This window comes from Electrona antarctica (assembly GCF_951216825.1).
Source record: "Electrona antarctica genome assembly, chromosome: 14".
Lineage (NCBI taxonomy): Eukaryota > Metazoa > Chordata > Actinopteri > Myctophiformes > Myctophidae > Electrona > Electrona antarctica.
Window position 1 is genome coordinate 45,924,421 of NC_136795.1, and position 12,887 is coordinate 45,937,307.

Here is a 12,887-nt window from a genome sequence, read left to right on the forward strand (position 1 = left end):
AAGTTACAGTATTTAGTTAAGCTGCAATAAGTAATTGCATAGTGAACAAACTGGCCCTGCACTGCTCTGTATTGAAATGTTATGAGATTATATTATCATAGAATATAGGTGCACCCTACATTTCAACATGTTTACAATTACAATATTATAGGTTTAACTACCGGTAACTGGTTTTAGCATAACATTAGGTTTTGATACAATAAACAATTTAGTAATCTACATGAATGTGTAATGGCACAATGTTATACTATGTAGCCTATGAATGTAATAATTGTGTTATCAAGGTAGTCATACAACAGTATATAGACCAGGGGTGCCCAAAAGGTAGATCATGATCTACCAGTAGATCACAAGGGCTGTGCAGGTAGATCACGACATGGCATGACATGGCCCTAAAGAGTATTTCATTTAAATATATTGAAGAAAAAAAACGATACAAAAAAAAAACATTTCTCCCCCTCTATTTCCCATTCCAAGTGCATTTGTCTTATACTGGACAAAGTGGACAGAATGTAACACAAACTATACTATTCTGAAGTACATATTTAAATAACAGTGGCGGAGATTAGCTGTTCACAGACGGACACACGGACACACGGACGGACGGACGGAGTGCAAAACATACTCTCTCCCCATGCCTTCGGCCTGGTGGAGACAACTATTTTCAGCAATGGTATAATAATTGATTTGGTGGGTAGATCTTGCCGAGCTGGTCATTTTGAAAGTAGCTCTCAAGTCAAAAAGTGTGGGCACCCCTGATATAGACTATCCATTTACATTTTAAAGTATTTGATTGAATTTCCACAATTTTACATATCCATTTTACCATGTTGTTGCATCATGTCTGAATAAGTTCAGCTGGACAAACTGATTTAGGTGGCAGGCTCTGTAGTGGTTGGAAATATGCCTTCAGGGCGGAAACCCCATTTGGGGTTCTCTTCTTGTTGCCATGTACAACAGTATATATAGCAACCGTTGTGTTTTAGCAAGCGTATGCACTAATGACTGCATTTTGTAGTAAGTAGGCCAGATCTACTGCCTGAATACCAGCACCCACACATACATAGATAGGTGAGTCCTAACATGAACACTAGAGTACACCATATAGGACTATAGAATAAAATAGACCCCCCGGCCCGCTATGATAAACATGATTAAATTATATGTGGTTGAAAGTACCTATAATTAAAGTAAAGGTTTCAGCTACAACCGTCAACCATGCTCAATGTGCAAATTAAATCCATGTAGATTTCAGACCGTTGGTGAGAACAAAGACAGCAGACCATGGCTGCTATTGTGTGAATGGGGGAGGGGGTAGGAGGTTTGGCACCGCCCAGTGCACTGCAGAGCAGTCTGCCTGTCCTCACTTAGGTCCTCAGAGCACACTTAAATCGAGGAGGATCTCAGCTGATCATTCATTCACTTTTGTACCTTCAACTTAAGTGAGGTAGAGACCAAGGTAGAGGCTAGGTTGTGCTACCATTTTCTATTTCATTTTAAGTTTAGCGTTATTAGGCTCGGGCATAATGGCAGATAAAATGGATATGTCCTTAGACGACATTATCAAACAGAACAGGTCGCAGAGAGGAGGAGGCCGCGGAGGCAGAGGCCGCGGTGGTGGCCGTGGCGGCGGCCGCGGAGCTGGCGGCGGTGTCGGCCGTCTTGGAGGAGCCACCGGGGGAGGATTTGTCGGCCGGGGCGGCGGCTCCGGCCCCATCAGGAGCCGAGGTAACCTCAACCGAGGTCGTGGCAGACCTACGCCGTACAGCGGGCCTAAACAGCTTCCGGATAAGCGGCAGCATGACATGTTCGACAATGCTGGTGGTGGAGGAGCTGGCGTGGGAACTGGAGGGAAGCTCCTTATCTCAAACCTGGACTTTAGTGTCTCTGATGCAGATATCCAGGAACTTTTTGCAGAGTTTGGTACACTGAAGAAGGTTTCTGTCCATTATGACCGCTCTGGAATGTGTTTGGGGACTGCAGATGTCCACTTTGAAAGGAGGGCAGATGCCCTGAATGCCATGAAACGGTACAACGGAGTGCCACTTGATGGGCGCCCCATGAACATACAGCTCGTCACCTCACAGATTGATAACCAGCGACGGCCTCCCATGCAGGGTCTGAAAAGAGGTGGAGGTATGAATAGGCGTGTTGGGGGCAAGCAGAGGGGACGTGGCGGCCGCGGCGCAGGCGGTGCCAGAGGCCGGGGGAGAGGCGGACGTGGTGCTGGTGGTGCCAACAAAAAGCCGCTTTCTGCAGAGGAGCTTGATGCCCAGCTAGATGCATACAATGCATCTAGCATCTAGCTATCCGCCGTCTGGCTCTCCGTGGCGGTGTGAAGCGTATCTCCAGTCTGCTCTACGAGGAGAACCGCGGTGTCCTCAAGGTGTTCCTGGAGAACGTGATCCGTGACCAACAACCCAAAGGCTCTTTTAAGAGCTGCCTACATTCACTTTACAGAGTTTATTCCATTCAAGTAGGAAACATGTGCTTACAGTTTGCATATGAGCTATATGATTCATGGACTGACGGTGGTTAGGTCTAATACAATCTCTTTACATTGACATGTATTACATCATAGTGCTGCATTGAACAGCCAACCTGTTGCATTGTCTATATTCAGAGGCTATATATTTAACATATCCACAATAACCTAACCTGCGACAATGACGCTTTTAGCCAGTTATGTAGAAACATTAGTGAATTGTATTCATTACCATATCATATATGGAGGCTTTGGGATCTGGTTTTACTGATCTAATTTACTAATCAGTAATAATAATCTAACTGAAATAATTAGATTTGAATGTGTGATTTAAATCACCTCAATCACTCACATTCAGCTGAATGTTGAATTCAGTTGAACATTCTAGTATTCTAGTCTAGTATTGGGGCATTCATTTTAATTAGTGTGTTAAATGTGTTTAAGTTCAGTTGTGTTGTAGACAGTAGTGGGAGATGTATTTTCCACTTCCAGTGATGTTCAGGTTTTAGGACTCATTTTCTCTTTCTTAATATTCATCTCAATATATATTTATCAAACAAATTTAACACAAATAAAGGGGCTAAAATAACTGAGTCTGGTACAATATTTTGGTGTGGCATTGTTGCAATAGTGATTGAGTTAACACGTGCCAAGTTTTAGCATGTGGATTTCGTCAATGATCTGTCTCTGGGAGGAGAAACTAGAATAAAGTAAAACATTGGGTGACTATTATTGCTTGGGTAAACAAGTTTACATGACAATGGGCCATTTGCTTTTAGTGAAAAGCATGTACACCCAGGTTGGTGTTTTTCCAATACTGTAGAAGAGTGATAAACACATCTTACAAAATGTCTTGTGTTGGGTGACATTGTGTGAACTGTGAAGACTATAATAGTTCAGTAAAACAGAGTGTGTGTGTGGCCCAATGTTCTGCATGACTCCTTTTGTTCTAAAAGCAATTCCATGTGCTTTACACAGAACATCAAGGTCATCAATGGAAACTTTGAAAATGGCACTAGGAAATATGCCTATATATTTTTATTTTATACAGAGCACAATGACGAGTTAATTTCATCATATGCTTTGCAGAATGGCACATCGTAGGCCTACCTGAGAAGTGTCATCAAAATCAAATCAAATTATTGAAGATTTAAACACTTAGTTTTCTGATCACAGTGAGTTATTTGTCCAAAATTAACCACGTTTTCCAACAGAAAGCCTTCTGTTTTTGGAACTCCACCACCATGCTTCCTTGAACTGGAGTGTGTTTAATGCGCTCAGAAAACATATTTATAGCAAAACTGATGAGGCCTCATTCACACGTACCAAACACCAATCAAGCAATGTTTGGTCGTTTTTTGGGCCACCACAATGCTTTTGCAATGGGAGTCACATGGGTTGACCACACATTTGTGTTTGATTGCTGATTGCTGGTGGTGTTCTGCCCCTCCCCCCTCATCAAACACAAATGTTTGATCAAACCATGTGACTCCCATTGTAAATGCGTTGTGGTGGACTGGTGGCCCAAAAAAAGGACCAAACATTTGCTTGATTGGTGTTTGGTACGTGTGCACTAGGCCTCACAAAACAAAAGTATAGTTTGTGGTGTCGCCAGGAATGTCTACTAAATTGATTGTGAGTATTGTTGTTAATGCAACATAGTTTGCAATATTTTAGAAGAAACATGACAGACACTGTGCTCTGACTGTAGAGGTTATTACTAAAAAGGAGTGCGCTGCTTTCATCTCAGATATATTCAAGACAGAAAGGCACATGTGTGCTAACTGGTCAGGTTTGAATTTCTATTAGTTTCTATTAGCTTGGATTCCCCATCGATGATGTCACTGGAAGACGGTTCTGAACTGCCCACAGCCCTCCTATAAGACACAGACCGAGTAGACAACATACGACGAATTAGACCGTTCCTCACCCAGGAGTCAGCCCAGCTCCTAATCCAGACAACAGTCTTGTCAAAACTTGACTATTGTAACTCCCTCCTTACCGGCCTACCGGCATGTGCACTTAAGCCCCTCCAACTGATCCAAAATGCCGCAGCCCGCTTGGTCTTCAACCAGCCAAAATTCTCACACGTCACCCCCCTTCTCCGCTCCCTCCATTGGCTCCCGGTCGCTGCCCGCACAGAATACAAAACTCTGATGCTGGCATTCAAAGCAACCAAAGGCATGGCCCCCCCATATCTCACAAGTATGATCGTACCCTACAAACCCTCCCGCGCACTCAGATCAGCCAACGCAGGGAAGCTGGAGGTACCTTCACTAAAAACGCTCCACACGTCCCAAACTCTTCTCCCTTCTGGCTCCAAAACTATGGAATGCACTTCCCATCACAGTCAGAACTGCAGCCTCACTCCCAATCTTCCGCCGTAGTCTGAAAACCCACCTCTTCAGACTCCACCATGGCCCGTAGCACTTGCCCTAGCCTAGCCCCTTAGATAGCACATTATGTAGACTTAGATAGTATTTTAAACAGACCTATAGCTTGTTACGTAGACAGCTCTAGAATTGCACTTTATGTAGTCATAGCACTTTATAGTACACATGTATAATAAATTATATAGTATAGTATGTATAGTTAACATAGATACTCCACTGGTACGTTCTTAGTTTATGATTCATGATAACTACTTTTTATATATGTGATGTATGCCATGCTTTTGTTATTGCTTAATGTAAGTCGCTCTGGATTAAGAGCGTCTGCTAAATGCCTAAATTGTAAATTGTAAATTGTAGAACAAAATTCATGATTACCTATTATATGAAGATAGGTTGAAAAGTGGTCCTTTAATAAATATTGACATATTTGTGAATGTTTTGCTATGGCCTTGGCCGCTGTTTTGGTTCAATATTTTGTTGTTCAACAGCATTTAAATGTAGTAGTACCGTTACAAATGTAGAAGTAATACAAATAAAGAGAAAAACAGTAACCCGTCCACCTCTACATCATCAAATTGAAATCGCCAAGTTATACACGAATAAGCAAGACATTCATTTGTGAGATATAGGCACAACACATGGTATCAAATGCATAGAAAGTCATCAAGGATGAGAACATAACATCTGTCTAACAGTAGAATATCTGTATATTAACCTATGAGTATACACTAGAGTGCTGTGTCTACATAGTACATTATACATGATATCGAAATTACATAGTTTAGTCTTTGCATCATTTATCACATACATATTATTAATAGAGGGTATGCATATGCATAAAGTGAATGGGGAAATCGAGTGGCAAAGTGACAGGCAAAGTGAGCTTAACATGATTTAATGTTGTTTAATGTCGGCCAGAAAGTAGTTTTTAGCAACTCAGTAGGCATTCCTGCATAACTTCCTGGTTTGATGATGATGTCACGCGCATACCCTCTATATGTATTATAGAATATGATATAGAATATATATAGGCTATAGAGTGTGTGTGTGTGTGTGTGTGTGTGTGTGTGTGTGTGTGTGTGTGTGTGTGTGTGTGTGTGTGTGTGTGTGTGTGTGTGTGTGTGTGTGTGTGTGCGCGCGTGCGCGTGTGCGTGTGCGTGTGCGTGTGTGTGTGTGTGTGCATGCGTGTGCGTGTGTGTGTGTGTGTGTGTGTGTGTGTGTGTGTGTGTGAGGGGCGGGGTTAGTAACGCCCACGCAGCTCGCTCTGCCGGTCCTCCCTTACGTCCTCCGAACACAGATAAAAGAGCAAACTGTCTGAGGTCTCAAATCACTCAGTTTTCTGACTCCAACTACAGCTCAACTCAAAATGTCAGGAAGAGGGAAGGGAGGAAAAGGTCTTGGAAAAGGAGGCGCTAAGCGCCATCGCAAGGTGCTTCGTGATAACATCCAGGGAATCACCAAGCCCGCTATCCGTCGTCTGGCTCGCCGTGGCGGAGTGAAGCGTATCTCCGGTCTGATCTACGAGGAGACCCGCGGTGTCCTTAAGGTGTTCCTAGAGAACGTTATCCGTGACGCCGTCACCTACACTGAGCACGCCAAGAGAAAGACCGTGACTGCCATGGATGTTGTCTATGCTCTGAAGAGACAGGGACGCACTCTGTACGGCTTCGGAGGTTAATAACGCTGACTTGATCTACCAACAACCCAAAGGCTCTTTTAAGAGCCACCCACACTTTCTCTACAGAGCAGATTCCATTCTACAATTTCTAGAACATTTTTAAGATTTGTGCTTAATTAGTGAAGCAAGCAGTGTTCATCAAAATGTGGGTTACTATGATCCATCGAAAGTTAAGTGCAGTTTTCCGAAAATGTCAATCTCTTCGGTTTATACACTACTCTCTTCAAATCGAATGTATCAAAGTTAGCAAGCTAATAACTGAGTGGTCCATTTTCTCGCTGACTTGATGATCAACCAACAACTCAAAGGCTCTTTTACAGAGTTTATTCCATTCAAGCAGGCAGTATTTGCTTCTTAAAGTTTGAATATGAGCCATGATTCATGGACTGACAGTGGTTAGGTCTGAATACAATCTCTTACATGTACTACATAGTCCTGCATTGAAAGTCTTTATAGCGTCCTCCCGGCAGCAAGCTACACAAATTCCAATTGAATTTGTAATGCGTTATAGTCAATATTAAGATAGATGTCGAACCCGAGAAATATCATCTCTCAATGTGGCAGCGGTGGCCGAACGGATAGCGGCGCGGTCTAGATACCGGAAGGTTCCCTGTTCGAACCAGCCGTCCGACACGTTAAAAATTACCACCGCTGAAATGCCCTTGAACAAGGCATCAACCACTACGATGAAATGTGTTCTATGAGCAGGGCCTGGCTGGAAACAAGTTCTTGAGCTTAGCCCAGATACCCTGGGTAAATATGCCCTCATTTCATTTCATTTCATCTCGGATTAGTAGCAAATAGACTGATTGCAGTGAGTGGACTTCCAACTGGTTTTTAATAGCGCTATTAATTAAATGTTATCATAATTATATCCCTACCCAAGTCTATATTTTTCGCGGGACAATATATCAGGCATGCGGGAGAACTATTTTAGCGGGACAATAGAGCAGGCAGGCGGAGAACATTGTGCAGAAACAAAGACAGTGTGAGACTCCTCCCTCTGTGGGTCCCAGCAGAAGCCAATCATATGCTGGGAGTCGCATACTTCCTTTGGCTTGGTATAAATGCTGGTGCAAAGCCGACCACAGCTCACTTCTTCTCTTCAACCCACTGAGAAAGAATAATGCCTGAAGTAGCTAAACCAGCGCCCAAGAAGGGCTCCAAGAAAGCCGTCGCCAAGACCGCAGCAAAGGGCGGAAAGAAGCGCAGAAAGTCCAGGAAGGAGAGCTATGCCATCTACATATACAAGGTCCTGAAGCAGGTCCACCCTGACACCGGTGTTTCTTCCAAGGCCATGGGCATCATGAACTCCTTCGTCAACGACATCTTTGAGCGCATCGCCGGTGAAGCCTCCAAACTGGCTCTCTACAACAAGCGTCGCACCATCTCATCCAGGGAGATTCAGACCGCCGTCCGCCTGCTGCTCCCCGGTGAGCTGGCCAAGCACGCCGTGTCTGAAGGCACCAAGGCTGTGACCAAGTACACCAGCTCCAAATAAACTGTTCTCTCTGCTCTAAACACAACGGTCCTTTTAAGGGCCACCCATCTTTTCAAGAAAGGGTTGATCCATACATTAATAATTACAAATGCGTACCATGTTGACCTGGTGCAGATGTAACTTAAACATCGACATCAACAACCTTCACCTTGTTATTAAACTATGGGCATAAATTGTCCGAGCTGCTCTAGTGCCTTCTTTTTCGCATGTAACCTGTCCTGCTTCTGCGGTTGGAACTCCGTTCTACATTCTTCTTTAAACAGCCATGTTTGAACATTATGGAAAAGTGTGGCTTCATGTCTAATGACTGCCTCAAGCAGGACTAGGATTACAATGTATGCATTTAGCCGACTTAATCCAGAACAAAGCAAGAATAAAAACATGGTATTGCATCATATACATACAAATAGTGAGGTTTCCTCTTCTCTTGGCTTTTGTGTATAAATGTGAGTATGTACATGGGTTTTTCTCTAACCTAAACATAATCGCAAGCACGGGAGCAGTACATGTTCGCCAACCTTAATGGAAATGTGATCTATTTGGGTTTTAGTGTTAATGTGACTTGATTTACTTGGAGTTGTAGTGTTATTTGGCACACAGTTGTATTTATTACATATTTGTAGCGATGCAGAACATTCAAGCTTTGTCACTCAAACGTGCCTGGTCTATTGTATCCCTAAAATATAACTAAGGTAGGGACTACCCGGACTAGGGATATATGATAATAAATAAACATTTAGGGTAAATGTAACATGATGTATAACACATACATACTGGCACAATGTTTCTTGAGGGAAAATAAAAATTGTTCTTCTTGTTGTGGAATGTGGAATATAAGACATTTTAGAAGTGTCATCATTCAATTTGCTATTGTGTATGTAATTATAATTTTAAAAAAATAATAATAATATATATATATATATATATATATATATATATATATATATATATATATATATATATAGTATAACTGTGCATAAGTTGCCTGCAAATGTGTGGTGTTTCATCTATTTTACATTGTATTGAGCTGTCATATTTTTTGTAAATGGCACCATTGGTATTGAATACATTGTCACCTTATTAAACTAATGGCCTAAGTCATTTTTTGCCGAAAAATAGTTTTTGGCCTAAATCAACTCCTGGTGATGCTGGCCACCTCTGGTAAAATCGCCTAAGCCCTAACGTAAAAGGCCTTCCTGTTACACCCTATTAAAAAAATGGCCTATGTCAAGAGTGAGACTTAGGCCATTTTATTTTGCCTAAGTCATAATAAAATGTGACTTAGGCCATTTTAACACACCTTTCAAAATGGGAGTGAATGGGAGTGAATGGGAGGTACTGTTACTTTGGGACTGATAGAATGGGACTGAATGTGAGTGAATGGGACTGAATGGGAGTGAATGGGAGGTACTGTACTATGGGACTGATACTATGGGAGTGAATGGGAGGTACTGTTACTATGGGACTGATAGAATGGGAGTGAAAGGGAGGTACTGTTACTATGGGACTGATAGAATGGGACTGCATGGGAGTGAATGGGACTGAATGGGAGTGAATGGGAGTGAATGGGAATGAATGGGACTGAATGGGACTGAATGGGAGTGAATGGGAGGCACTGTACTATGGGACTGATACTATGGGAGTGAATGGGAGTGAATGGGAGGTACTGTTACTATGGGACTGATACTATGGGAGTGAATGGGAGGTACTGTTACTATGGGACTGATACTATGGGAGTGAATGGGAGTGAATGGGAGGTACTGTTACTATGGGACTGATACTATGGGAGTGAATGGGAGTGAATGGGAGTGAATGGGAGCTACTGTTACTATGGGACTGTCACTCCCATTCAGTCCCATTCACTCCCATAGTATCAGTCCCATAGTAACAGTACCTCCCATTCACTCCCATTCAGTCCCATTCACTCCCATTCACTCCCGTTCACTCGCATTCACTCCCATTCACTCCCATTCAGTCCCATTAAATCCCATTCACTCCCATTCACTCCCATTCACTCCCGTTCACTCCCATTCACTCCCATTCACTCCCATTGGCGACTGTGGCTCAGGAGGTAGAGCAGGTCATCCAATGATCCATGGGTCGGCGGTTCGAATCCCGGCTCCTCCTGTCTACATGTTGAAGTGTCCTTGGGCAAGACACTGAACCCCAAATTGCTCCCGATGTGCTGGTTGGTACCTTGCATGGCTTCCGCCGCAATCGGTGTATGAATGGGTGAATGTAATGCACAATCTATGTAAAGCGCCTTGGATAAAGGCGCTATATAAATGCACCATTTACCATTTACCCATTAAATCCCATTCACTCCCATTCAGTCCCATTCAGTCCCATTCACTTCCATTCACTCCCATAGTAACAGTACCTCCCATTCACTCCCATTCAGTCCAATTCACTCCCATCCAGTCCAATTCACTCCCATAGTATCAGTCCCATAGTAACAGTACCTCCCATTCACTCCCATTCACTCCCATAGTAACTACCTCCCATTCAGTCCCATTCAGTCCCATTCCCTCCCATTCAGTCCCGTTGCAATCAGAACTGCAGCATCACTCCCGATCTTCCGCCGTAGTCTGAAAACCCACCTTTTCAGACTCCATCATGGCCCATAGCACTTACCCTACCCCCTTAGACAGCACTTCTTAGACTTATATAGCATTTGAAACAGACTTATAGCATGTCATGTAGACAGCACAATAAGTGCATTGTATGTAGTCATAGCACTTCATAGTATATATGTACAGCATAGTATAGCATATATGTGTAGTTTATATGTATAGTGTCATTATATAGATATGTTCTAGTTATAGTTTATATGTATAGTGTCATTATATAGATATGTTCTAGTCACGGTCTTAGCTTACGCATGTTTCGCGATAAATGCATTTTTTTACATATGTGATGTATTCCCATGCTTTTTGTTCTTGCCTATTGTAAGTCGCTCTGGATTAAGAGCGTCTGCTAAATGCCTAAATTGTAAATTGTAATTGTAATTCACTCCCATTCAGTCCAATTCACTCCCATTCAGTCCAATTCACTCCCATAGTATCAGTCCCATAGTAACAGTACCTCCCATTCACTCCCATTCAGTCCCATTCACTCCCATTCAGTATCAAATGTCTTTGTGCTCTGATATTATTTTAAACACTCTGTGGCTGACCCTAAACCATGGTCTATTAAAAATAATTGGAATAAAAACATTTTGCCTAATTAGTCACTTACTGCAGAAGTAATTTGGCCTAAATAAGGTTTATAATTGCCTAAGTTAAAATGGCATGTTCAGATATTGGCCTAAGTCATTTTATCCTTACATGTTACATGATTGACATACAACTTTTTTGTATGTCAATAGTCATATTTTTTCATATTTTTTGGAATTGAAATAATTAAGAAATATAATATATTCTACATTTGGCACAGTTTTTTGTGTTTCCTGAAAACCTTGAAAAAATGACTTAGGCAATTAGTTTAATAAGGTGACGACATATAAATTCTACATTTGAGTGTGAAATTACCTGAAACATGTCAGATTTCTCATCACAAAACAAGAGCTTAGCAGAGTGAGATAAAGTGTCCTCTGATAAGTCTCCATGCCACAGGGCCAACAGCTGTGTTTGCAGACATTGGAAAGTTGTAAATTAAAAACAAACATCTTCACCACAAACGACTAGTTTTACGTTCATTCCAAACCCAGACATGTTTGCTTGCTCTGCAGCAAATATGGAACAGGGTATCATATGGTAAAACTATTTTAAAAGACAAATGACAGAGGAAAGTTGACAAACAACTGTATATGTAAGGGTGTACAAGTGAGGTTTTAAACGTCCCTAAACAAAATACAGGACTCTTCAACCCTCCACATGGTTTGATTATGAAGTTTAGCTCGTCTGCTATCTGCTCGAGTTTTTTGTATGACTTTAATCCATTTATTTGTATGTATTTTATTTAGTTTTAGTTGTAGAGAAAACACAACTGTGTCAGTATTCTGCAGCACAGAGTACTGACCTAGTGGGTTGAGTCTACATCGTTCTCACATAACCTTTAAGTTCCACCCCCTGCTCCTCTTACAACATTCTCTACTCAGAGTTTAGTTCAGTGCATCTGAAACTCGAACCTCTACTCTACAGCATGGCAGAAGTCGCCCCAGCTCCCGCCGCCGCCCCGGCCAAAGCCGCCAAGAAGAAGGCAGCACCCCGACCCAAGAAGACTGGCCCCAGCGTCGCTGAGCTTGTCGTCAAGGCCGTGTCTGCCTCCAAGGAACGCAAAGGTGTGTCCCTGGCTGCGGTCAAGAAAGCTCTGTCTGCCGGCGGCTACGATGTCGAGAAGAACAAGGCCCGCGTCAAGATCGCCGTCAAGAGCCTGGTAGCAAAAGGCACCCTGTTTCAGACCAAAGGTGCCGGAGCATCTGGCTCTTTCAAGATGAACAAGGAGGCACCGAAGGCAAAGATACCCGCAAAGAAAGCAGTCAAACCCCCGGCAGCCAAAAAACCCGCCGCGGCAAAGAAGTCTCCGAAGAAGGCAGTGGCCAAGAAGCCCGCAGCCGCTAAGAAATCTCCCAAGAAGGCAAAGAAACCTGCTGCCGCTGCAAAGAAACCAGTAGCCAAGAAGAGTCCGAAGAAGGCGATGAAGAGTCCCAAGAAGGTGAAGAAGCCCGCTGCCGTCAAGAAAGCCCCAGCTAAGAAGGTAGCGAAGCCCAAGGCGGCGAAACCCAAGAAGGCTGCCGCTAAGAAGAAGTAAACACCAACACAGCCCGTTACCCCACAAAGGCTCTTTTAAGAGCCACCCACAACTTCATATAAAGAATGGTCCTTTATT

The 12,887-nt window shown here is 42.8% G+C and overlaps 4 protein-coding genes and 1 pseudogene across 6 annotated transcripts in view; 4 read left to right on the forward strand and 1 right to left on the reverse strand.

Moving 5' to 3' along the window:
* The window catches only part of LOC306937543 (histone H1-like), a gene marked incomplete at both ends in the record, with an annotated part of 76,332 nt that extends 63,510 nt beyond the window's left edge, over positions 1–12,822 (forward strand). Inside the window, one exon of one of the 2 annotated variants that reach the window (XM_079521380.1) lies at positions 12,702–12,822. In XM_079521380.1, coding sequence (XP_079377506.1) covers positions 12,702–12,809 — 108 coding nt within the window. The remainder of the gene's footprint in view (positions 1–12,701) is intronic. The other variant, XM_079521381.1, reaches the window with a different exon arrangement.
* Positions 1–12,887, reverse strand: part of LOC306937247 — a 174,808-nt pseudogene that overhangs the window by 143,244 nt on the left and 18,677 nt on the right. The window lies entirely within an intron of this gene.
* On the forward strand, positions 1,445–2,396 carry LOC306937541 (THO complex subunit 4-like). The gene has a single exon (XM_079521378.1). The coding sequence runs from the start codon at positions 1,527–1,529 to the stop codon at positions 2,304–2,306; it is 780 nt and encodes a 259-aa protein (XP_079377504.1). The 5' UTR covers positions 1,445–1,526; the 3' UTR covers positions 2,307–2,396.
* Positions 6,240–6,556, forward strand: LOC306937575 (histone H4; the record flags this gene model as incomplete). The annotated part of the gene is made up of 1 exon (XM_079521411.1): positions 6,240–6,556. Exon 1 carries the CDS (start codon positions 6,245–6,247, stop codon positions 6,554–6,556), a length of 312 nt encoding a protein of 103 aa, XP_079377537.1. The 5' UTR covers positions 6,240–6,244.
* LOC306937570 (histone H2B-like) lies at positions 7,683–8,057 on the forward strand (the record flags this gene model as incomplete). The annotated part of the gene is made up of 1 exon (XM_079521407.1): positions 7,683–8,057. The coding sequence occupies one exon, from the start codon at positions 7,683–7,685 to the stop codon at positions 8,055–8,057; it is 375 nt and encodes a 124-aa protein (XP_079377533.1).

Bases quoted from the DNA above. Each gene is read 5' to 3' on its own strand.
- LOC306937541 (XM_079521378.1), top strand. From the start codon at position 1,527: ATGGCAGATAAAATGGATATGTCCTTAGACGACATTATCAAACAGAAC.